This window comes from Propithecus coquereli, unplaced genomic scaffold, assembly GCF_000956105.1.
Source record: "Propithecus coquereli isolate 6110/MARCELLA unplaced genomic scaffold, Pcoq_1.0 Scaffold228, whole genome shotgun sequence".
NCBI classification, from domain to species: domain Eukaryota; kingdom Metazoa; phylum Chordata; class Mammalia; order Primates; family Indriidae; genus Propithecus; species Propithecus coquereli.
In genome coordinates, this window is record NW_012147819.1 from 1,736,508 (window position 1) to 1,762,343 (window position 25,836).

At 45.3% G+C, this 25,836-nt stretch overlaps 1 protein-coding gene across 1 annotated transcript; it reads right to left on the reverse strand.

Annotated features, from left to right (window-relative positions):
- Positions 1–17,641: 17,641 nt before the first annotated feature.
- Positions 17,642–25,501, reverse strand: SFRP2 (secreted frizzled-related protein 2). Its single transcript, XM_012645256.1, has 3 exons — positions 24,774–25,501; positions 22,380–22,460; positions 17,642–17,946 (listed from the first exon to the last, which is right to left on the reverse strand). The coding sequence occupies exons 1-3, from the start codon at positions 25,273–25,275 to the stop codon at positions 17,642–17,644; spliced, it is 888 nt and encodes a 295-aa protein (XP_012500710.1). The 5' UTR covers positions 25,276–25,501.
- Between the last annotated feature and the right edge of the window lie 335 nt (positions 25,502–25,836).

Consider the following 25,836-nt stretch of genomic DNA (forward strand, 5'->3'; position numbering starts at 1 on the left):
CCATGGAGACCCCAGACTGGAGGATGCCACAGCTGATGAGAGGCAGCCGCTCCCGAAAGTTTCAATCTGCCTTCCTCGCTGCAGTGGGTGGGGGAGGGGCAGAGGAGGAAAAGAGTCTGAGTGGAAGAGAAGAGATTCTGGACCCTGGCTCCCTGAGTCCCCCTCTCTGGAAGAAAGCCTGGACACAATGTCCAAGGTCCAGGATCACACCAGTTCTCTGCACAATTCAGAAGTAGCAGCAGCTCCTGGGCTTGCAAGGGCAGAAAAGCTTCCAAACAACTCAGTAGCCTGCTGGTTACTGAAGGTGTGTAGGAAGGAGAAACGGGTTTCCCCCTCACCCCTTCACTGGGCTCTGAGCCTCTCTGGGTTTGATCCTCCCCGTTCTCTTCTGTTTTTCTTTCTCCTATTCTGCTTGGCAATCTCCCTCTGTGAAGTCCCCGGCAGGCTCTGGCACCTCCTCCTCCAAACTACACCTGAGCTGTGCCCATTCCCTCCTCTCCTTTATCTGAAACCCTTCCTTCCCTCTGGGATGCTCTGGCAAGCAATGTCTCCACTCAGCCATCTTGCTGGAATCCAGAAAGAAAATCTTAAAAGTGCTAGAAGAAAATATGGGTAAACATTTTTATAATTGTGCCATGGGAGTAGGCATTTCTAAGTACGATATGGAGCCCAGAAATTATAAAGTAAAAAAGTTGACAGATTTTGAGGACATAAAATCAAATGCATTATAATTATCTATATTCGAAAGACAAACTGGGAAAAACACAACATATGTGAGGGGCAAAAAGTTCATAACCTAAATATAAAAAGAGCTTTTATAATTTAATCAAAGAATCAAACATTCCGAAAGGATGAAGTACATGAATAAGAAATTCACATAAGAAGAGCTACAAACGACCAATAAATTTATGGAAAGATGTTCAAGAGCATCAGTAATAACTGCATTAAAATAAAAAAAGCAAATAAAAACAAGGTCTTCCAGTGAAACATGCACAATAAATCAAATATATGCGTTTACCTCCTCTCCTTCCCCAAATACCACTGGAAAGACAGGAAAAGGACAAAGAAAAAAACAAAGATATAAACCTCCAAGTACAAGGAGAATAAGGAGTCCAAAGCAACCGATTTGGGCCAGTGGAAAGCAGCACTGCAGGGCGGAGGGCAAGGAGGACCCCCAGCACATGGGCAGCGCAACAGTTGCTGGGTGAGCCAAGACCCTCAGGAGGGCTGGGGATTGGGGGGTCCTAGGGCTTCTAGAAGTGGGGGTGCAACTGGGGTTGATAACAGAAGGTTCAGTTGAAAGTTGGTTTAAGACCTGGAGGTCCCCACACTAGCAGAACACTAGTGGTTAAACCTGGGGCCCAGGATCGGGTGCCAGGTGCGAGGAGGGAGAGCAGACAGCACTGACAATCTGCATCTGAATTCATCGATGCTGCTCTAGATCAGGGCGCCCGAGCCCTGCTCCTCTTTAGTAGACCTGGTGCAGCTCAAACTCTGAAACACACAAAAATTGTTTTGTGTCTTTTCTGTCTCTTAAGAAAATACTTGGAAATAAACTGAGTAGAAGTTGACTCCAGAGTGATGATGTAGGGTCGACACCCCAAAGGAGATTGAGAGGTTGGGTTGGAGAAAAGGAATTAGCCCATCTGTAAAGACCCTATTTCCAAATAAGGTCAAATTAGAGGTGCTGAGGGTTAGAACTCAGACATATCTTTTGGGGGGACACAATTCGACCCACTGCAGTGCCCAAGCCAGGGATGAGGACTGACCCCACTGACTCCCTAGGGAGCTGTGGTAGGTGGGATCCCCCATAGCACTCCTCACTTCAGAGTCGGGATTCCCAGGCAGTTCCCAGCTGCTCCCAGACTACCCCATGGCAGGGGAGGGAGAGAGGCAGCACAGTTAGTAGGGGAGCCCGGTCTGCCCAGATACCTGCTTCAGATGGTTTGGGATGACCAAATTTAAAACTCTATCTCTGATTTCCCAGCCCCTATTCCGGGCTTCCCCAATTTCCTGGAAGATGGTGTCTACCCAGGAAGATACGCTGGAGCTAGGGTCCCAGATTATGATGTTGTATGTTACTGTTCATTTATTTATTCAATAGATATTTATCGAGGCCTAGCCATTTGCCATTTGCCAGACTCTCTTGCTGTCTGCCAGAGCAGAGAGAGTCTGGTCCTGGAAATACAGTAGCTGGCAAGACAGAGCCTGTGCCTGCTCTCCTAGGGCTTCCATGCTGAAGGAGGTCCTGAGACAATCACATCACAAATAGACATGCTACAAGTGGTGATAAGGACGATGAAGGAAAATACAATAGAGTACGGTTTAAAGTGCTGGGATGCTATCAGATATAAGCTGGCCAGCAACTAGTGAAATATCTATTTTCCTTTTCTTATTCCCAGCTCTTGTATAGTATGGTTGAAACCAGCACTTCTTGAACCTTAATGTGCAAATGCGTCACCCTGGGGTCTGGTTAAAATGCAGATATTTTCTTTTTTTTTTTTTTTTTGAGACAGAGTCTTGCTCTGTCACCCGGGCTAGAGTGCTGTGGTGTCAGCCTAGCTCACAGCAACCTCAAACTCCTGGGCTCAAGCGATCCTCCTGCCTCAGCCTCCCGAGTAGCTGGGACTACTGGTGCACTCCATGACCCCCAGCTAATTTTTCTGTTTTTAGTAGAGATGGGGTGTCGCTCTTGCTCAGGCTGGTCTCAAACTCCTGACCTCAAGTGATCCTCCCGCCTCGGCCTCCCAGAGTGCTAGGATTACAGGCATGAGCCACCACGACTGGCCTAAAATACAGAGTTTGATTTAGTAGGTCTGGGGTGGGAACTGAGACTGCATTTCTAAGAGGCTCCCAGATGATGCCTTGGCGTCTGGTACCTGGATCACATTGTCTCGCTACAGTGTGGGATTAAGGGAAAAGCTGCGAGTGCTTCTTGTGCAGAGTTAACAGAGGGCCTGTACCTCACCGTTACAGGCAAGGATGATGCCAGTCTTAAGAGCAAACATCAGCAGGCAAAAGTGGACAGTACTATGTCCTTCGTCCCTCCTGGCACACAGAGTTCTCAATTCAGAGCCACCTTTAGATGATCTGGGTTTGAAACCAGCAAGAAACTCATAGAGTTTCCTTATAAGTTCCCCCATCTTAGAAAAGAAAACCCACATGCACAGTTTGGTACACAAGGCGCTCGACAGCCTGGCTCCCCCCTTATTTTTCATGATAAGCCCTCCTGACCCCTGGGTTTCGGCAGTCACACTGCACAGCACCCCTTCTCTCTGCCTTTTCCCATGGCCATTCCCCCCAACAATTGTTTTCACCTCCAAACAATTTGGTACTGCTCTTCCCTCCATCTGGAATTCTAATTCCCTTTCATGACCATGTGGCCAGATCCTAGCCACTCCCCAGCATTCCCCAAGGCCCAGCCTTGCACGTCCCCCAGTCAGGAGCAATCCCTAGCTTCTCAGAAATCCTACAATCCAACCTATTTTGGGACACTAATCTTTTCCTACCTGCTATATGAGTGATTTCTGTCCTTGTTTTAAGGATGTGGGTTCCTCCAGGAAAGGCCCACCTCTGGTAGTATCCTGCCCCCAAGCCCTCCTGGTACCTAATCACAGCCCAAGAATTGTCCTATGAAGAAAAGATACAGTAAGATCGGGTTTGCAATGGACATCAGCAGGAGGAGGAAAGGGTAGTTAGACAAGCTAATAATCAGGTCCCATCCAGACCCACAGGATCACAAGCCCTGGGGGCAGAGCCCAGTGATGCGCCTTTTCACTAGCCCTGCCTGTGGTTGGATCCACTCTCAAGTGTGAGAACCGTGGCATCTAGCACACCCCTTCCCTCCCCTCGGGTGCCCACCGCTTTTCCCCAGGGCCGCGGAGGCTTCTACCGAGGAAGGGCGAGGAGAGAGCCGGCCAGTGAGGAGTGGCTGGGGATGATCCTGGAACAGAAAGAGGATGGGGGAGAGGGATGGAGCGAAGGAAGGGAAGGGAGGGAGGGAGGAGCAGAGGAGAGCAGGAGAGGGGGAGAGAAAGAGGGAGGAAGGGAGGGGAGGACTTGCATCCCCGGTAGCATCTTCCAGAAGGTCCTCTGTCCCTACCTCTATCCAGAGCCGGCTCACGCCAGTGGGGGCGGGGCTCGGAGACCTAGCATGAGCCTTAGGACCCTGGCCGCGTCGCCCGCGCCCCCACCCCCGCGCCGGTACCTGCTCCTGCTTCGCGGGCGCCTCCGGCACCGGCGCCGCCGGCACCGGCGCCGCCTTGCGCGCCGCCACCCCCGCAGCCATGCTGTCGCCGCCTGCAGCCCCGGGCGGGGAGGGGGCGGTGCCGGCGACCCGAGCCTCCCCGCGCGCCCGCTGCTTCGCCCTCCGCGCGCCGCCTGGCCTCCTCCAGGACACAGGAGCTCGAGGTCCGCAGCGCCAGCACCGTCAGCTCGTTTTGGGCCTCAGCCGTCTCCGTGCGAGGCCAGTCCCTCCGCCAGCGTCGCTCGCGAGACGTCCCGAGCTCGGCCCTGGGCGTTTGGCGGGAACCAGCCGTTTCGTTAGCAGGTGACAGGGTTGGAGGAGGGGTCAGAGGGAGGTAGGAAGAGACACCCGGAGGACACGTTGTAAGTCATGGGAGAGGGAGGGAGAGAGAGAACGGCAGGAGGAGGCGGGGAAGGGGTGGAGAGAGAGAGAAGCGATGAGGACGGACGAGAGAGCGCCTCCCCTCAGCACTCCCCTCAGAGTGCTCCTTAGAGGCAGGAGTTGAGGTGGCTGTCCCCATGCCGAGGGACCAAGCTTCTGTTGCATCCCTAGTCCTCTTCATTCCCAGGGCTCGCTGCTCCTTTTTGTCCTCAGTCGTCCGTGATTCCTCCAAAGATAAGGATGGAGAGAAAGCACTTCAGGGAGAGAACGCAGGCCCTCTGGGCCCTTGTGCTGCCCCCGGTGCGGTGCGCAGGGTCCCTGGGCAGCAGGCGCGCCTTGCTCTCGCCCCTCTCCTTTCAGGTGCAGTCCTCCCCCTTTACACTCAGGCCTAAGCCTGGACTCCAAGTTGGGAACAAGCTGGAACATTTAGGCAAGCCTTTAGAAATACTTGGGTGTTAATTTAGGGAAATGGACGATGAGGGAAGACATAACTAGATCATCCGGCCTATCAAAGATGGCTTTCTCCATTCCAGCCTGTGATGGCTCATATTTTCCAGTAGCTGCAAGGAGCTACCAGTGGAGATTAACTGATGACAAGATGGACAGTCTTTGCCATTGTGGAACTTACAGCCTGGCAGGGGGTAGAGACAAGCATCTCAGTACAGTTAAGCCTGGTAAGTGCCTCCGTTTTCCAGCCTTAGCTGGGCATCCGAATCTCATGGAGGGCTTGTTAAAACTCGGATGGCTGGGCCCAACCCCAGGGTTTCTAGAGTAGTAGGTCTAGGCTGGGGCCTGAGAATTTGTCTTTTTAACAAGTTTTCAGATGATGCTGTTGCTGTGGCCTACATTATTGGAAGACTACCTTGTAGCATGATCAGAGTGTTGGAAAGAGTGTCCCAGGTGGCGGGAACGGGGAATGCAAAGGCCTGGAGGCTGGAGAAAGAGTAATGAATTGGAGAAATAAGTCATAGTTGACACCGATATAAGGCTTATTATGTGTCAGGTGCTATTCCAGGCACTTCACATGTGCTAACTCATTCGCTCCTCCCAACAGGCCCATGAGAGAGAACATGAGAACACTGAAGCATAGAGAGTTCCAGAAGTTTGTTCCAGTTCCAAAGCCAGTAGGTGGTACAGTGGGAGTTTGAACCCAGAGAAGACTGAGTCTGTGTCCTGGGCTCTTAACCACTTAAGAAAGTGGCTGCAAAGGTCAGGTGGGGCCGGATCAAGTAAGTCTATCTAAATCATATATATATATATATTTCTTTTAATTTTTTAGAATTATAACAAACTATGTAAATCATATTAAACAATTTGACAATTTGGATTGTAGCCTCAGGAGAATGGGAAGCCATTACAGAGTTTTAAGCAAGAAAATGACCTTACCAGTCTTGCCTTTTGGCTTCGAAAGTAGGGATGGGGTCAATGACCATGACTCCCGACAGACCAGTCAGAAAGCTATTGCCGTAGCTCCAGCTCTAAAGGTGACAACGACTTTGGTGGTGAGAGTGAGTGTGTACGGGGATAGAGTGCAGGGGAGATGGAGAGGTGTGGATGGGGCTGAGAGATCAGGTGATAGAATCTACTACTGATCTTCAAGGGTGGTGCCCAGGCATGTGGCTTGAACAGCTTGGCATTTGGGCAGACAGTGTTGGCATCCCTGAGAATAGGACGATTGAAAGAACAGCAGATTTTTTGGGAACAAAGATAGTTCGTTTGAACACGTTGCATCCCTACCTATCTTCTGGCCTGCCTTCATGTGGCAAAAGACATTTTTTTCTGTCCAGCCCAGGATATTCTCGAATTTATCTGGATTCTTCCAAGACAGCCAAATAAACAAAACAAAACAAAACAAAATAAAATGGTCCAGATGGAAATGGAAGTTCCTTTCCTATAAAATTCTGGCCCATGATTATTATTATGTAAGTTCTAGCTGCCTGATTTGAAACTCTCTTCCCTGATTAATTGACGCCAAAAAGGTACACATATTTCACCGGAGACCCATGTAAACACAAAGGTAATCATGTTTCTTCTAGTTTCTGCTCAACAACCATATCAGAATAAAACTCAAAAGACCATTTCTTTCCCGCCAGTAATGATGGATTTGCTCTAATCTGTCCTCCTCTCATACCTGGTTCCTTTTGTGTTCAAATTCCAGATAGCCAGAACCAATATTTCATTTCCCAGCAAGTTAGGCACTGCTGTCTGGAGTAGCTCACTGAACCAAGGTTAATTAATTTGCAACTGTGTTTCCCAAATCAAATGGTTGGCAGCTGACTCTGTCTTAAGTCCTGCAATAGATGAACCGTTTTCCTGTTGCTTAGCATTAATCCTTTCAGCATATTAGCTATAGTCTGTGCATCCTCCTGTCATCAGCAATCTGAGCTCTGAGGGATTGTAATGATTCAGTGGAAGACATGAGCTAATATGGTGAAGGTGTTTGAGAAACAAAATGGGGTTAAGAATAGTTAGCCAAGTAAGTATGATATTTGGTATAGAAATAGACTAATGGACCCGGGCAGCAGAACAGGAAGACCCTAAATAGGCACATACGTTTATAGAAAACTAGTTTCATGAATCGCAAATAAAGGATGGACTATTTAGTAATTAGCTTATCCATAAGAACAGTAATTATCCACCCCAAGACAAAACAGGTGGTTAAAAAGCAAAAGTTGAAGATGATTTAAGAGATTATCTTTATGATCTCAAGATAGGAAAAGGTGTATTAAACAATTAAATAAGACTCAAAACGAGCAAACCACAAAGGAAAAAAATTAAAAGTCTATATTAAAATAGAAAATATCTGTACAATAGAAAGTTGCCATTAAAAAAGAGATAAGCCATGGACCAAGAGAATATATTTTCATATATCTGACTGACACAAGATTAGTACTCAGGGGAATAGGGGCTCACACCTGTAATCCTAGCACTTTGGGAGTTTAAGACCAGCCTGGGCAACAAGGCGAGACCCCCATCTCTACTTAAAAGATAAAAAATAACTGGGCATGGTGTCATGGTCCCGGCTACTTGGGAGGCTGAGGCAGGAGCATCGCTTGAACCCAGGAGCTGGAGACTACAGTGAGCTGTATGATCACACCACTGCACTTCAGCTTGGGTGACAGAGTGAGACCTGTCTTAAAAAAAAAAAAAAGTTAATATTCAGGATAAATAGAACTGCTAGAAATTAATTTTTTAAAAAGCATAAATCAGTAGAAAATGGGCAAGGGATATAAACCAATTCAAATTAAAACTATGAGGCTTTTTTGTAATGTTAAGGGAATTAATGGTTGCATTTATGTACATGTGAATTAATGCAGAGTGCGCACTTCACAGGCACACCTGTACATGTTAAGCTACTTGTTCCACGGTGGCTCCCTTTAGCCTTCCTACCCACACCCTGACCACTCATTAATTTTCCCCCTTTCTCCTCCGCCTTCTAGGGGCAACCTGACTGCCCTGGACAGTGGTGCCACCTAATGTTTAGATCTTGCAGAACTTCATGGTATTAACTTTACAAATGATCTTTTTTCAAGTAACTTCCTTTTTCAATTTACTCCTTCCCGCTTTTCTCGTGTCTTTTTCATTTTGACAGACAAAATGTGTATTTGATTCTCAGCATTAAGCTAAAATTAGAGATTCAGAATGTCTCCAGCTATGTGTAGTGCTGGTTACATGTGGAGTAGGGTGGCGGAGGGAGAGTCCAGACCATTGGTGGGGCCTCTCCTCCGTGAAGGCGATGGCAAGTGCAGATTCATCTAAAAGGGGTTGGGAAGGTCAAATTCAAATCCATCCAGGCTGTGAGAACATCCAGGAGCTTATCTGATCTCAGAAATCAGTATGAAAAAGGCACCAAAAGTCCTGGACTCCCATGATTCTTGGTGCCAGAGATGTACTTGTCATTAAGGGGAATAATCATCTAAGAGGCGGAGGGACAGGGAAGCCAGGTCCCACCTTGGGTGATGAAATGGCTACATGGAAATGTCCAGGCTAACTCCTTTTCAAACATGCCAACCTTCCACTCCACCCCCTCCCTAAATTCCTCTCTGGTGCCATGTTGGTCTTCAGTTGCAGACACTAATGCCCCTTAGATCTGGCAGAAATCCCGCAAGTTGGTCTGATTCCCAAGCACCAGGATTCCTGACTACAGCCCCAGTTCCCTGGCCCCTTTGCCTAACTGGATAGACCTTTTCATCCTCCTTTAATTAAATCTGCTTTTGTTTAAGCACTGAAAACTTAAAAAGACAAATGAAAGATACTCAGCTTTATTTTTTATCTCATCCTTTAATTATTAATATTGTAACATTATTGATTTCTACTCTTTTTGGCTGAAATGTCCAGTGTTTAGCTATATTTATGGTTACATGGCTTTTTGTGAGCTGGCTTTTGGCCCTAATTGCCATTTATAACATTGCTTCTTTGGGAAAATGCCTTTTGCCTTTCAAACCACAGCCTTCCAAATGCACGTTTGGAACATAACCTGTTTGTAAGCTGGGAACCCTCTGTATTAATGTCTCTTAGACCAGGGCGGCCCCACAACCAAATGACATGTGGTTTAAGGTTCATGTAACAGCTGGTTCATTTAAATCAGTGGTCCCCAACCTTTTTGGCACCAGGGACCGATTTCATGGAAGACAGTTTTTCCATGGACTGGGGGTAAGGGGGGTGGGGGAATGGTTTGGGGATGATTCAAGTGCATTACATTTATTGTGCACTTTATTTCTATTATTATTACATTGTAATGTATAATGAAATAATTATACAACTCACCATAGTGCAGAATCAGTGGAAGCCCTGAGCTTGTTTTGCTGCAACTAGACAATCCCATCTGGGGATGATGGGAGACAGTGATACCAAAATATGTTGCTTATGTCCAGTCTACTCCGTAATCTCCATCTGTTTGCTGTCACTGCAGAAAACCCTGCTTCACAAAGATAGGATGTTGGAAATGGAAGCAGGCTTTCCAGTGCTTTTGTGGCAATCTCAGGATATTCCACCTTAACTTTAATCCAGAAAGTGTGGAGATTTGAAGTCTCAAACATACTTGTAAGGCCACCGTCATTTGCAGTTGATCCTCTTCTAGCATGGACAAAGTTGATTGACATGGCTTATTCACAAATGGATCGCGGATCCATTCCTTCCCAGTTTGGTGGTATTTTGTGGTTGGGAAGTAAGCTCAAACTCTTTTGAAAGCTGAGATAGGTGATCATGCACCAGCTGCGAGAAAGAAGTCTCTGGCTTAGTCTCTTTCAAAATCTCTGCTAATGTTTGAAACATGGCGAAAATCCCAATGTTCACTCGTCACCCCATAATTCCAGTTTGGCCTTGAATGCAGCCACTTTATCTGCTGACTTGAACACAGTTGTCCTTGTCCCATGAAGCGACAGATTGAGTTTGTTGAGAGGGTTGACTCTGTCACACAAGGGAGCAAGTTTTGCAACCCATTCTGTGTCACTGAAATGTGCTGCCAATGGTGACTGTTTTTCTAAAAGAAAGCTCTGGAGTGGCTTTTTTAACTCAAAAACTCTGGCCAGTGATCTACCTGTAGAAAGCCATCTCACTTCTGTGTGTAAGAGAAGACGTGTGTGCTCTGGGTCCATTTCCTCACAGAGCTGCATGAACAAATGTGAGTTAAGGGCATGTACTTTAATGTGGTTGATAATTTTAATCGCATCCTGCAAAACATTTTTCAGTTCAGGTGACATTTTTCGGCTAGCCAGCATTTCTCTATGGATGACACAGTGTGTAGACTCACATTCATAAGTGACATTTTGACCTGAGTAGTGAAACCAAAAAGCCGTCCAGTTATGGCAGCCACTCTGTCCGTGCATATACCGACACAAAATGGCCAATTCAGTTGTCCTGACATGTGATCATTCAAAGACTTGAATAGTTCTGCAGCTGTGGTGTTGGTTGGCAACAAAAGTGCACGTAACATATCCTCACGCTTGTCCTCCTGAAAAATATATTGCACAAAAACAAGCTTTGTTACCTTGTCAACATTGGTAGACTCGTCAGCCTGGATTGTGTACCACGGTGACTCATTAATCCTCTCTAACAATTGTGTCTCAATATCCTCTGCTATTTCATCATTTCTTCTAGTTATGGTGCTAGCCGAAGAGGAACACGTGCCACCTTTTGAACTGCAGCCGTTCCTAAAAGTTCATGGCAAATGACCTTGGCAGCAGGCAGGATCAACTCTTCACCAGCAGTAAAGGGCTTCTTAGTTTAGCAATTCAGTTAGCCACTAAGAATCATGCTCTCAGTGCAGACACATTTGATGAAGTGGTGGCCTTCGATAATTGTTTCTGTTCTTCATGTTCACGTTTTTTCTTTTGAAAAACTCTTTTAATGCAGGGTGTTTGGTCTCCATGTGACGAAGCAGTTTTGAAGGTCTCATGGCTTTGTTGGATAGCCGGTCGCCACATATTATACATAGTGGGCTTGGAGAATGTGAATCAACTGTTGCAATGAACCCGTAATTTAAGTAGGACTCTTGGTATTTTCTTTTAAATGCAGCTTTCATTCTGTTGGCAGTCTTAGAGTATTCTGCTGTCTCATCATTGGGTCTTTCCCCCTTTTCAAAGAAGGTCTCCAGTGACGTTTGGTTTTTACTCATTTTTGCTGGGGTTAGCTTGTGGGCGTACCAAAACGGTGACTGAGACAAGTGCGCAGTGCAGGAAAGAGGCGCAGACGTAAGCGGTAAGTAAAGTAATGGGTGGGCCACGCTGACTAAAGTAAGTGTCGGATTCTGACTAAAAGCCTGCTGCCAGATGCAGCTGTGCAAGTGAAGTAAGATGCTCACTTGCCACTGTAAAGCCTGCCACCAGATGCAGCTTAATTGTCACTTGCCACTCAAGGGTTTTGATATGAGTCTGCAAGTAATTGATTTATTATGTTCTCTGTGCAGTCAAACCTCTCTGCTAATGATAATCTGTATTTGCAGCCACTCCCCAGCGCTAGCATCACCGCCTCAGATCCACCTCAGATCATCACGCATTAGATTCTCATAAGGAGTGTGCAGTCTAGATCCCTCGCATACGCAGTTTACAGTAGGATTCCAGCTCCTATGAGAATCTAAGGCCTCTGGTGATGTGACAGGAGGTGGAGTTCAGGCGGTGATGGGGAGCGATGGGGAGAGGCCCTAAATACAGATGAAGCTTCCTTTGCCACCCTCGCCTCCTGTCGTGCAGCCCGGTTCCTAACAGGCCTAACTGGGTTGGGGACCGCAGATTTAAATAATATTAGCTAGGGCTCAGCTTTCAGGTTCTCAGATTTCTGGTTAATTTAGAGTCGACGAGGCAGCAGAGTCCAGCAGTCAGACAGCGTATGCCTGGTGCACCCTGCTCCCTATTGAGAAATGGCACATTCCTTCTTTTAATGGCTTACCCTGCAGGTTTTAGGATTGAGCTTCTTCCTAGGGCAAGCTTTTCAGTGCTGTTGAACAATTGATCTTGAAAAAGAAAAACTCCTTTTAAAAACCAACCATACTTTCAAGCCTGGAAGTTCAGCTAGGGTCATTCTAGTTTATTGAGTGCAGGGGCCCTCTCAGCAGGAGGGAAAACCACACTTAAATCCTTGATGAGGCTCCTTCCCCTCCCCTCTCCTTGTTTTCCTTTCCCCAGTGCCTCCTCTAAGAAGTCTCTTCTTTACATAGTTAGAAGCCAGACAGCCATCCCAAGCAAGCCAGTTCCCACTGTCCTAGCTATAAAAATAGTTAATATTTATCAAACATCTACAGTGTGCCAAGGCATTGGGCTAAGCACATTTTATATCTCATATCATTTAATTCTCAGAAGGACCCCCAGGGATAGGTATCACCATCTACAGTTTACAGATGAAGACATTTAAGTCAAAAGAAACTAATTGCTTTATCTAAGAATGTATAGCAGCAGCCACTGCTGTCCCAGCTCCCTAATCCCTACATTGTGTGGGGAGGCCCGCTGCTTCACTGGGCGTGTCCTCGGGAAACCCTGTTGTGGTGTGGCGTCCTGTACTTTTTATTTTTAGTTAAGGCCAAGGACTTGCCATCATAATTCCTATCCTTCAGGTTAATTGCCAAGATCATATTGCAATTCAGTCCCATAGAAGTCCCATTCCTGTGAAAGAGAAATACTAATATTCCTATTTTCTCTTGACTTTAGATATTTGTCCTCCTTGGGGGCTTGAAACAAGATCAGTTACAGAAGCAACAAGAGGACACAGTTATTTTTGCCCTCCAGTGTGCACTTCTGGCTTTACTTCTTACTCTGCTTCCTGCGCATGACAATAGCTAAAACATTTTATAGTCCCGATGAGTGCCAGGTGCTTTACATATGTTTAATCCTAAAAATAACACTATGAGGGAGGTGTACTATTATAATCCTCATTTTACAAATAAGGATGAATAAGGACTTTTGGGCCATCCCCTCTGCTTGCAAAGCCCTTTCTTGTATGTATTAATATGTATGTATGTATACATGTATGTAGAGAAAAGGTCTCAGTATGTTGCCCAGGATGGAGTGCAGTGGTGCGATCATAGCTTGCTGCAACCTTGAACTCCTGGGCTGAAGCAATCCTCCCACCTCAGTGTGCCCAGTAGCCGGGACTGCAGAGTGCACCACCATGCCCAGTCTTGTCTTCACTTTAATCTGCAGAAGTCCCACCCCTCGACTGTTTGTTCCCTTGCCAGGCTTTCCCAGAGCCCCAGTGGCAATACATCCCTTTTAGCCCCTTGCTCCCACAGTTTTTTGCACCTGCCTCTATTCCAGACTGCTTTGTATTGAAGGTGCTGGTAAGTATATCTCTGTCAGCCACCCATTGCAAACCCCTGGAGAGCAGAGACCCTCTTCTAGTCATCTTTCATTCTACCACTGCACCTGTCTCAATGTCTGGCCTGGAGCCCACTTGAGTTGGTGGTGATTCTGCTCCCAGGCCCCTCACTGGCTTATACAGGCAGAGTGAGGACAGGTGGTTTCCCTTAATTCATCACCTGCAGTGGTTCCTCCAGGAAGGAGAGGGGGCTGTTGTCACTGTGGTCACGGCCTTTCCTTCTCTACCCATTACAGAACGAGTGAGAACTCTGCACATGGATACAGACTAAATATAGATAAGAAGTAGTATATTATAAAATATAAGTATTATCATTATAAAATAAGAATATGTTATAAAAGTATTATCATACAAAATAAGAATGTACTCATATATGAGAGTTGTATATGCTCATTATAAGATAAGAATTAGGATATGTTCATTCTAAACTGCATGGAATTTTGTTAAGGGCACATCTTATGCCTCTTATTAGGATTTTCTATATGCAAGTTCATGTCATCTGTGCATAGGAGGTAGTTGTTTTACTTCTTTCTTTTCAATCTGGATTTTCGTACTCTCTCTCTTCTCTCTTCTGCCCCTCTCTTTTTTCTTTTCACTTTTCTTTCCTTATTGTGTTGTCTAGAACTTCCAGTACTGTGTTGAATAAGAATGGTGGATCCATTGTATGACCTTATAATCAGCAAGGTGGGGAGCTCCTGGATCAGATAGCTTCTAAGGACAGCAGTGGCTTGGGGTCTTTTCCTGCTACACTGTTTGTTTTATCTATGCTAGCAGATATTGGGTGCAGTTTTGCAGAGTATACAAAGCAGGAAGGCTGTCAATGGCTAAAACTGTGCTTATTTAGGACATATTAAAGGCAATTGGATGTGAAAGTATTCAGTTTGTATGCTTTTCTCCCTTGGTGGATTATGAGTTTCTTTTGGGAAGGACCCATCTCTGTGTCACCAGTGCCTAACACAGTTCCGGACTCTATAATATAAACTGAAGGAGAGCAGATCATTGTGTATTCGCCACCTAGAACAGTGCCTGGCATGTGGGTAAGCGCTCAATTCATATTTATTGAATGAATAAGCCAATGTCTTTAGTTGGTGCTCATTAAATAGTTGCTGAATTTATAAATTGATTTGTACTTGTGCAATGTGATTCATAGGCAAAAATCACATTGTTCAATAATCCAGATGCAATGACTGCATTAGGGATACATATGCCTGGATTTGCTTTCCAAACTAATCCCCCCATCAGGAACATTGAAAACCTGATAGTAAACAAGAGTTGGAAGGTAAAAAGATCAGCCAGATTATCATTTGATGATAGAATAGAGAATAAGGAATTCCTATGGTTTGAATGTGTTCCCCAAAGTTCATGTATTAGAAACTTAATTCCCAACGCAACAGTGTTGAGAAGTGGGACCTTTAGGAGGTGATTGGGTCAAGTGGGCTCTGCCCTCAGGAATGGGTTAATGCTGTTACCTTGTGTGTGGGTTCTAGATGAAGATGGTAAGTTCGGCCCCTTCCTCCCTCTGTTTCGCTCACTCACTTGCTCTTTCTCCTTCCACCGTGGGAGGACGTGGCACACTAGTGCCCTTGCCAGTGCCACGCTTTTGACCTTCCCAACCTCCAGAAACGTGGGCCAGATACATTTCTATTGTTTATAAATTACTTTGTGGTATTTTGTTTTAGAAAAAAGACTAAGATGGGAATGGAGAGTGTTTTTAGATAAAACTGATCCTTTTTAATTCCATGAGTTTCAGTATACTGATTTGTGCATGTAGACAGGGGCTATCCTTTGTGCACTTAAGAAATGCTGCCCAGAAACCTCTTATAAATATGTTCTTGTAGAATAACGCAATTATCAAGCTATTTGTTAAAGGGAAGAGGAATTAAATGCATAGTAGATATGCAGTTTTTATATTTTTTAACTTTTCCATTTAGGCTGATCCCAATTTTGGGCATTTTAAGTTTATTAATGGGTCATGAATCATCTTAAGAAACTCAGAAATCCAGTGTCCTTCGTTACTTGCTGTCTTATTCCAATAATGGATGGACAGTCATGTTTTCATCTGCTTACAAAAGAAATCTGATAGTTGAAAAAGTAACTCAGAATGCAATCGTGATTATTTCAAGAATAAATGAACCATGTATATTTGAACCATTATACAAAGCAAAACAATAAGACAAAATGCAAAATCAAACAAAAACTTATCTGCTCTGCCCTAAGCATATCTCATTAGCTTGTGCCCTCATCAAAGACAGGAACAAGAGGTGTGGGGTGGGGGGGTTGGAACGTCTATAGAGAGACATACAGTCGTGCTCCACATAATGACACTTTGGTCAAAGACGGACTACATGTATGACGGTGGTCCCATAAAATTATGATGGAGCTGCCTCTTACGAGCTGTACTGCCTAACCTCTGTTTCCTTATGTGTCTGATAGAATTTCTGTGAAGGTTCCATAATAAAATGATGAAGTGTTTGGATGGACATTGCTATGGCCTGAATGTTTATATCCCTCCAAAATGCATATGTTAAAATCTAATCCCTAACATGTTAGTATTAAGAGGTGGGGCTTTTGGGAAGTGACTAGGTCATGAGGGCAGAGCCCTCATGAATGAGATTAGTGCTCTTGTAACAGAGACCTGAGGGAATTTGTCTGCCCCTTCTGCCATGGGAGGGCACAGCAAGAAGGCATCATCTATGAAGTTTGCTGATGTCTTGATCTTGGACTTCCCAGCCTCCAGAATTGTGAGAAATAAATGTCTGTTCCTTATAAATTACCCAGTCTAAGGTATTTTGTTACAGAAGCCCAAAAGGACTAAGACAGACATTTTATGGATGGATGTCTATCTGTCCTGCTTCTTTCTTATCTTCATGCTAGTTATTCACCATCCCCTTTCTACTCCCTGCCTTGCAGTGCATACTCTACAAATCATGGCTTTCTTTATCTGAGGGTTAGAGTTTAGGTGGGGAAAAAAATTAACATTTTTGCAATGGTTATTCTTTTTCAATATGAAAATTTCAGGAAATGAAAAGCACAACTGTAAAGCTCATGAACCTCAGAGTGGTATTGCCACACAGCTGTAGCTGAACTGCTGAGAAGGGGCAAAAGAAGGCAACCCTTTACCAGCGCCTGCAAATCTCTGCCTCCCACAGGGTCAGCAGCGGTGCAGTCTGTGTGAGATGTGAGGCACAGGGTGAGAGGGCAGGGTGATGTGGGGCCAGGGGAGACACTTTGTGTCACTTGAGAAGCAGATATCTTCAAACTGCTGGAGGGCCAGGCCTCACAGAAGAAAGTGACCCCTCATTCATAGCTCCCTTCCCAGATCCTTTTACTAAGACAAGACAGAAGACGAGAATAGGTAAAACAGATGTAAAATTTATATACAAGAATATAATGTTTATCTGAAATATTTACAATGTTGGTTAAAGCAATATTTTTACAACTTTTTAAGGTAAACTACTATGTATATTACAGGTAAGCTACAATGGTTTAATTTGCAAAAATTAAGTAAAAATGTTTTAAACAAGGCTTAAGGTACTCAGGTCAATTATAAAATTTATTTGTTTTGCCCTTTATTTGAAGAAATCATGCTATGAGGAATGGTTAATGTGCTTTTTATAAATGAGAGTACTGTAGTTGGAATGTGATACATGCAACAGCTTAAGTTCCCAAGGAGGGTGTAAAATGACCAATTATTAGGAGACTTAGACAGTGTCTCAGGCTGGAGCTGAGGAAGATGTTGAGATAACAGCCCGCTTTATCTCAACTGGGTTTGTGACCCACAAGTTTGGGCCACAGAGAAAAATGAAGCAATTTGCATGTTCTGACAACCTCAGTGGGAAGTGAAAATCAGCTGACTCAAACAGAAAAGCAAAACAAAACAAAACCATATCCAAGTCACAGTTGAGCCTATTCAAAACTAGCTTTAAAGTGAGCTATTTTAAAACTTCATAAAAATATGCATGATTTTATTAGTTTGAACATTTCTACAAGATTTGGGTGGGTTTTTCCTTTATGTGAAAACAGCTATCCATTCCTGAGGCCTCCTAAGGCCTTATAGCTCAGGAAATGCTGGGGATGCAAACGTGCAAAAGGCAGGGGCAGCTGCTCCAGGCTGGGGACCGAGCGCTGGCAGCCGGGACTGTGCTTGGGAAACGTCAGCCGCGCTCCTCCGGGGCTGGCCTGTCGGATGCCATCCGGGCGCGGGAACTAGCACTGCAGCTTGCGGATGCTGCGGGAGATGCGCTTGAACTCTCTCTGCCCCTTCTGCCACCGCTTCACCGAGGTGATCACCAGCTCCCCGCCCTGTTTCTGTCCCATGACCAGATAGGGCGCGTTGATGTCGTTCATCTCCTCACAGGTGCACTGCAAGCTGTCTTTGAGCCACAGCACCGATTTCTTCAGGTCCCGCTCAGACACTCCGTTCAGCTTGTAAATGGTCTTGCTCTTGGTTTCCAGGATGATTTTGGTATCTCTGTTGATGTAGGTTATCTCCTTCACTTTTATTTTCAATGCTATGAAGACAAGAGAGGGCAGAAAGAATCCTCCCAGTTATAATGAAGGAATACAGTATAGGTTGGAAGTTTCCTCACCCCATTCTGCAGCCTGTTTGTGTGACTTAGCCTTCGGGAGGGAAGATGAGCTTCCCAGAGTTAATGAGACTGTCAGAGGCTGCAGGTAGGGGGTTGGGAGCTGGGGGCAGCAGGTGGCTCCATTTCTAAAGCCTCAAAGCCTTTGCCAGGCACTTTGTTTCAAATCAGCCATCCTTTCAAAACTCTTTCTCTTTGCAGGACTCAATTAACTTTTCTTCTTGTTTCCTCGCCCTTGTGTTTGTAAGAAGGTTGCATGTGGTTCCTGCTCTCCCCAACAAATGACTTTCCCTATTGGAAACTTCAGCATGAAAAGAAATGCCTGACTCTTAGGTGAAACATGATCCTTCTGTGGCTGTAAACTTTAAACTCAATTTATTATGTCAGAGAGGTTTTTGGACAAACCTGTAAGGAAATTGTATCACACAATCATTGTTTTCTAAAGAACAGATTACAAGGAAGGAGAATTGATCTTACATCTGCATTTGATTTGGTAAAGTAACTAGGAGAAAAAATATGCAAGTTTCTTTTTAAGAGCACAACATGTTTAGCCATAAAAGTGTTTTTCTGGAGATCTCATCCTCATATGCTCTCATTTGCCTGTCCAATGCCAAGGCATTTACAGATCATATATGTACTGTTTCCAAAATGTATATGTAGACTCATTAGAATTTGAAGACCAAAAGTAAGTGGTTTACTATAAAGGACACGTTTTATAGACATGAACAGTATGTTTTGGGAAAGAAAACCCTACAAATGTACATGGTGGAATTAAATTTCAAGACTCCATGAAGGCAGGAAAAGGATAGAATTTTAAGGTTAGAAGGGATCATTCCGTTAAAATCTCTTGTTCGTACACAAAGAATCTTAAATCCAGAGTTTAGTGACTTGCATGAGGTCACCCAGTTAGGTTGTTTCCTAGCTGAGTCTAGTACTCAGAATTCTGGTTCCCAAACCTCCTCCTATACCACCACTGTGTTCTCTTGAGACAAAGTCATGTTTTCTTGCACTGATTGGAGCATTAACTTGCCCAACTCCAATATGTCCTAAGACCCTTGGTCCCACTGACAGCTGTTCTCTGTGGATGGAGTGCAAGTATGACTTCCTGATTTTGGGTTGAATCTAGTGTTTAAATTAGTAATCGAGGAAGAGTTTTCTGTGTATGTATAACTCTGAGGTTTTCTTTTCCTTTTTCTAAATCTCAGAAAGGGAATTTGACTGAGTATGAATTTCTAGTCAACCAGGAAATCGTAGAAACTCAACCAAATAAATCAAGGATGCTGTGACTTGGCCGACCATGGTTTTTGTCTGATATGATATGCATCTGAACCGTAGCACTGAGTGTTCAAAGTTTATGAGACTCAAGTCATAGAATAAGCCATGTGGAAATGTGGCATGTTCCTGTAGCTTCTGCGTAGGGGGTGGGGTGCTGGGAGACCTCACCACCGTGGGAGAAATGGACTGACATGTTACCTGGGAGCTTTGTCTATAGCACAGACAGGGCATGTGCAAGATTTCACCTGGTCAAATGAAATATTCTTGAGTGCCAAACATCAGAAAAATTATCATTTTTGTCTAGGTGGAAGATTTATAACTCATCTTTGTCTAGCTCTAAAATAACCAATTTTGCAAACTCTGACCATGAGAAAACATTTGGGATTTCCTCCTTGGATTTTTCAGCTGGGACCAAACATAGGGAATTAAAGCTCCAAAATAACTTTTTCTGCCCTGGAAGATGTGACTGGGGACACAGGATATGAGAGGAGGCAGAGTGAGATTATCTGGTCCAACCATAGGTTGTATAATAGGAAGGCAGTTTTGAGCCATTTTTCATTCACCAGTACTTGCACCACTGCAGTAGGTGGTCTGTATTTTCCTGTACTTCGGGAGTGCATTGTGGGAGAGTCTGATGCCCTTCCAGATGATTCAAGTTAAATAAATCAGATTTCTACTCTTGTTTGTCTTCCTCCCTCCTTACTCCCCAAAGAACAGAGACAATAAGGAATACTGCTTATAAACCAAGACTATATGACACACTTCTTGAAATTCTGCTTCATTATCTCTTTAGGGTCAAAAGGAGAGTGAAGAAATACAAAACAAAGCTTGTGAGATATCTGTACGCATGATACATTAAGTGTGATAACTTCCATGTTGTTTTGAAAGGCTTTCCCTCTTCAAGGAGTGAGAGAACACTAGGGCTCATTCGCACACACCCCCATTTTTTGGCTCAGGTCTTTTTTTTTTTTTGAGGCAGAGTCTTGCTCTGTTGCCTGGGCTAGAGTGCCATGGCATCAGACTAGCTCACAGCAACCTAAACTCCTGGGCTCAAGCGATCCTTCTGTCTCAGCCTCCTGAGTAGCTGGGACTACACGCGTGCGCCACCATGCCTGGCTAATTTTTTCTATATATTTTTAGTTGTCCAGCTAATTTCTTTCTATTTTTAGTAGAGATGGGGTCTCGCTCTTGTTCAGGCTGGTCTTGAACTCCTGACCTTGAGCTATCCTCCCGCCTTGGCCTCCCGGAGTGCCAGGATTACAGGCCTGAGCCACCACGCCCAGCTGTGGCTCAGGTCTTGATGGGGCATCCTTAGAAAGGGAGTCTTCTGAAAGGTCCGCCTCAAAGCAAGAAATACGTGTATGTGTTTTCCAAAGTCAGTTGTTTTGGAGCCACACAACATAACCACCAGCTTTTTCATTGGAGGTCAGTAGAGAGATCTGTATCGTATGTAGTGCAAAGGACATAAGCTCCCAGAAGAAAATATTATATTTTATAGCATTTTAATATACATTTTATTAAAATGATTTTTTTTAATCTTGCCCTTAATTAAGTCACGCAGCATGGAAGCTAAGAACTGTGTTTTGGTAAGGCTCTGGCAATTTGGGATTATCTGTTGCCACCATGCCTGGCCCTCAGCCAGTTTGAGAGCTGTATGTATCTGAATACAGATACATGAAACCCTATCAACCCCATCTGTGGCTCTTCCTGAGAAAAAGGGTTGGTTGGGGCTTTGAGCTACTTTATTCTCCTTCCTCAGCAGTGAGAAGTCTTTCCTAACACTGGGGTATGGTTGTTCTGGGACCAGACAAGGTTAAACCCAGGACACTTCCTGGAAGAGACCTGGGGCTGTCAGGGAGCAGTGACTGGATTGTTCCAGAGTGTCAGCGACTGACCAGGCCTGAGATTTCTGGGATGGTAAGGTAAGGAGAGTGGGAGGGCATCAATAGTGGGAGCTGGAGTGACTTCCATCAGTCTTAAGGACTTAGCTGAATATGTACAAATATTAATATGGATCTGCTGGCGTCCCTTATCGATAGAGCAGGGAATCCTGTTTACTAGTAAGTTTGTGCCAACCATTCCAACACACCAAAAGGTGCCTGCCTGTGGAACAGGATGAGAGCAAGAAAGCCTCTGGAGCCTGGGGGAAGTTCTTGGCCATTGCCAACTCTGAACTGAGCATTGATCCCATGTCTAGCTGGGCTCCTCCCCTCACCTGAGAAGCCTGAAGTCAGCAGATGAGGTGCTGGTGGAGTTCTGTATGGTCAAAATCCCAACTCTCTTTCCTCTTACAATCCTCTCTTAAGGGGAGTGACTTATCATGGTATCTTTCATGTATCTTGCTAAAGTAAATTTCTAAGCTTTTTTTTTTTTTAAATACTATTTGCAAAAGTATGGCAACTGTGTCCAGACTTACTCATAAAACTTTACCAAAGCCTTTTTTTCAAAAGGATTTTGAGAAGGTATTTCAAGGTTGTTAAGTGTCCTATGATAGGTGTCTTCTCAGTATCCCATGCTTTTTTTTAAATTTAAGGACCCTCTCCCCAACAAATTATTAACCAGTGCCTTGGATATATTCATTAATGGTGAAACACAGAGGAGCAAATCATTATGGGTTATGAATAAAGTAAAAATATTTTGATTTGATGCCAGAGTAAATTTTTATTTGTGCCCAATGTAATGCCTTGAATCTGTTTTGCTGGGGCTAATATTTACATTTCCATTCCTGGTGCACATGGTAAGTAACTGAAAGAGAATATGGCTCAAGATTATGCTTGCTGGCAAGAAAAAACCAATGAGATTTGAAGTGTGCCAATGAAAATTGAAAATCTGAATAATTGGCATTATTTGATTATAGCTTAAAAGAACAAGGAACCTCACATAACAAGATATGACTCAATAAATGACAGTTACATGAGGAGGAAACTAGGATAGAGCAAGTTAGATGATTGGGGAAACAGGAGCTGTGATTGCATTTCACCCAACCTTTATCTAGCTAGCAACATCTTAATGATTTGTGCCTTTAAGTTTTACTGGTAAACAAAACTTTTGAATGTGAACTCTGTCGTTGTTGTATTACTTACCAAAATCATTTTTACAAAGAGTTTCCATTATGTCGTTGTCATCATCGTTTTTATTTTTGCAGGCTTCACAAACCTTTGGTGCTAGAAATGGGAAAAAGTCTTCAGTAAGTTTGCTTAAAAGGGAACAGCAGGTGGCGTTTGTAAACAACTCAAAGGGACCTACCCAGGCAAGAGTAGCAATTACCCTATATGACCCTAGCTTCTGCCTCTTCTATAAAAGTAGGATCACTCATTCCTAAGAAAGTCTCCCATGCTTCCCATATTTGGGTGGGCAAAATGAGAACGCTCATATATTGTATTTAAAAAGTGATGACTTTTCAAAAAGGGAGTTGTGGGCAAAGTGTGCAGGGGTGTGTGGCTACTGTTAACTGGGACAGGTTGCAGCTTTTCTAGCTCATCCTCCCCACTCCTGGGACTAATTCAGTCTGAAACAGTTATTCCCAAAGCCTGTCTAAGGAGAAGGCACCAAAAGAACCAAAGGCCCCTGAAGGATTTGGGAAAACTGGTAACCACAAAATACAGCCAACAGATTGTCCTTCTCAGCAGCAGGACACCAGTGTAGCCCACTCAATTCATCAGAACTCTGTGTCCCAGGGGACTCACTTCAAGATATTTCAAGTCCGGGCTGGGAGGGGTGGCTGGCTTGTCTTGTAAGGATTACATATGGGCCGTTTCCACCTTACTAATAAATACAACAGCCTGCTCTAACTCGTTCTTTGTCACCTTGTGCCTTCTGCTAAGTTTGTGCTTGAGTTAGTCAGTATTTATTTCATTGTTATCTACAAACTTCCTGGTGCAGGCTCTTCTTGCCCCTCTTTGCCTGTTTCAAACTCTCAAAACAAACAAGCAAACAAACAAACCTGCTCCTAAAGCTAATCAAAGATGAAGCAAAAGTGTTTATGGGGTCTGACCAAACCGAGGAATTATGTGCTCCTAGCACAATTATCAGAGAGGCTCTCTAAGACTCTGATTTCTCAAGAAAAAGGAAAAAAGAAAACATATTTCCTTTCTCTTATTTATAAATGTGTTAATGCTGCCTTTAAAATTTAGGTGAAATTAGAAAATTTTTCACTTATATAAAATTGAATTTTCCCAGAAAAACTTTACGTGACTCAATAGAAGCATTATTTATCAAATTAGGAAAATCACAAAGCAAATTTTGAAGACTTTTATTTTGAAGGGGAAAAGTGCCTTTTTGGAGAAATGTACAGTGTATGATGCGAAATAAAAAACAAAAGCAACACCCACAAAACTGCGCTTAACTCCCCTCACCCAAACAAAATCAAACATTTCCAATTAGGAGTTCTCAGAATTATATAAAATACTACAAACCTGTATTGGTTGGTCTGTGATATATGTTGGACAAATGTTTGAAAAATGCCAAACATTTGCAATAAATTAGAAACCTAACCAATAAGATGATTGCAAACTCATGGTGCCTGCCAGGAAAGATTGCTAAAGAACTTTGCATTTTCTTTAACTAATGATGTCTGTAGGAAAACAATTAGAGATTGAAAGGGAGATGCTGCTGGAGCCCTGAAAGGGATTAGGAAGCCCCCTTTCCATCCCGGGGGACCTAAATCAGCTCCGACACATTGTGTATGTTTTCTTTTCAGGAAGAATATCAAGAGCCCATGAGGTTTTCATTGCTTTGATGGTTTTTGCACAGGAACTCCCCCTCTGTTTTCTAAAAACTTGAGAATCTGTCTTTTGCATGATTTTCTCCAGTTAATTAAAACCACCCGTAAGATAAAAGCTGAGAGTGATAGAAAGATGACTCCCCGAGATTCCCTTTATGCCCTCTTCCTCAACACCTGAACAGCTACAACCAATACTCAATTTTCCACATGCTCCGAGCCCGTCCGGTTTAATTTTCAAAACCTAAATTGGAAAAGGACAAAGAGGACCTTAAAAGATTATATGCTTGGGCATCCTGTCATCCGCCTGCGCGGGAAACGTTCCTGCGACGAGACTCCTGCCTAGTGCTGGGAAGGTGCCCAATGAGGCTGAGTTAGGAGCCTCTGGCCAGAATGATCGCCACGCAAGGCCACTCAGAGGGTGGCCCCAATACTAGCATCTTCAACAATAACTGTATATCTACTTTTTCTTTTTTTAAGCCGCCTTTCAGTTCTTCATTTTCTTTTCTTTTTTTTTTTCTTGTCTCTAAGTATACCTGGTACAACTCGGGAGAAGAATGAGAGACTTGAGGTGGGGTTGGGGTGCCTCAAATTTGATACAGCCTTGTCGTGATGACAGACCAGGACAGGGACAGCGTCTGTCCTTACTGGGACTGGCACCCCAAGCGAGGACGCACCGGGGTTCCGGGCAGGAGCAGGATCCCCCGGGAGCGGCTCAGCGCAGCTGGGAGAGAGAGAAGTGAGAGAGAAGGCTTACCTTCCTCGGTGGCCGGTAGGAGGTGGTCGCTGCTAGCGAGGGGGATGCAGAGGTCGTTGTCCTGGGGGAAGCGGTCGCACTCGAGCATGTCGGGCCAGGGGAAGCCGAAGGCAGACATGACTGGGGCGCAGCGGTCCTTCACCTGCACGCACAGCGAGTGGCACGGCTGGATGGTCTCGTCTAGGTCGTCGAGGCAGACGGGGGCGAAGAGCGAGCACAGGAACTTCTTGGTGTCCGGGTGGCACTGCTTCATGACCAGCGGGATCCAGGCGCCCGCCTGCTCCAGCACCTCCTTCATGGTCTCGTGGCCCAGCAGGTTGGGCAGCCGCATGTTCTGGTACTCGATGCCGTGACACAGCTGCAGGTTGGCCGGGATAGGCTTGCAATTGCTGCGCTTGTAGGAGAAGTCGGGCTGGCCGAAGAGGAAGAGCCCGCGCGCCGAGCCCAGGCAGCAGTGCGAGGCGAGGACGAGCAGCAGCAGCGAGCCGGGGCCCTGCAGCATCGTCGGCGCGCGACCCCCGGGGGGCGGAGAGCGGAGCCGGGGAAGCGCGAGGCGGCCGGAGCCTTAGCTCGTTCCTGGCCCGCTCGCTTCGCTCGGCGCGGCTCGGGGGCCTGGAAACCCGCGGCCGGAGCGCGGAGAAGCCGGACTCGGGGAGGATGGCGCGGGCGAGGCGCTACAAGCCCGCGCGCAGCTCCGGGGGGCTCCGACACGGGGGAGCAGAGTGAGCGGCGGCTGGGGCACAGCCAGAGTTTTCTTGGCCTTTTTTATGCAAATCTGAGGTGGGGGGAGCAAGGGAGGAGCCAAAGAAGGGTAATCCGAGGAGGGCTGGTCACTGCTTTCTCGGTCTGGCTTTGCGTTGAGAATGCCCCTTACGCGCTCCCTGGAAGGAAATTCTGGCTGCGCCCCCTCCCCAGATCCTGCCGCGCGCGCGCTCTAGGCGTGCTTTAAACAACAAACGGGCCTGGCCGCTGCGCCCCAACGGTGAGCGAGTGGGGCGCGGGCTGCGGCAGCGGCGCCCACGGCGAGAGGCCTCGCAGCCGGGTCCTGGCGGGAACGCGCTCC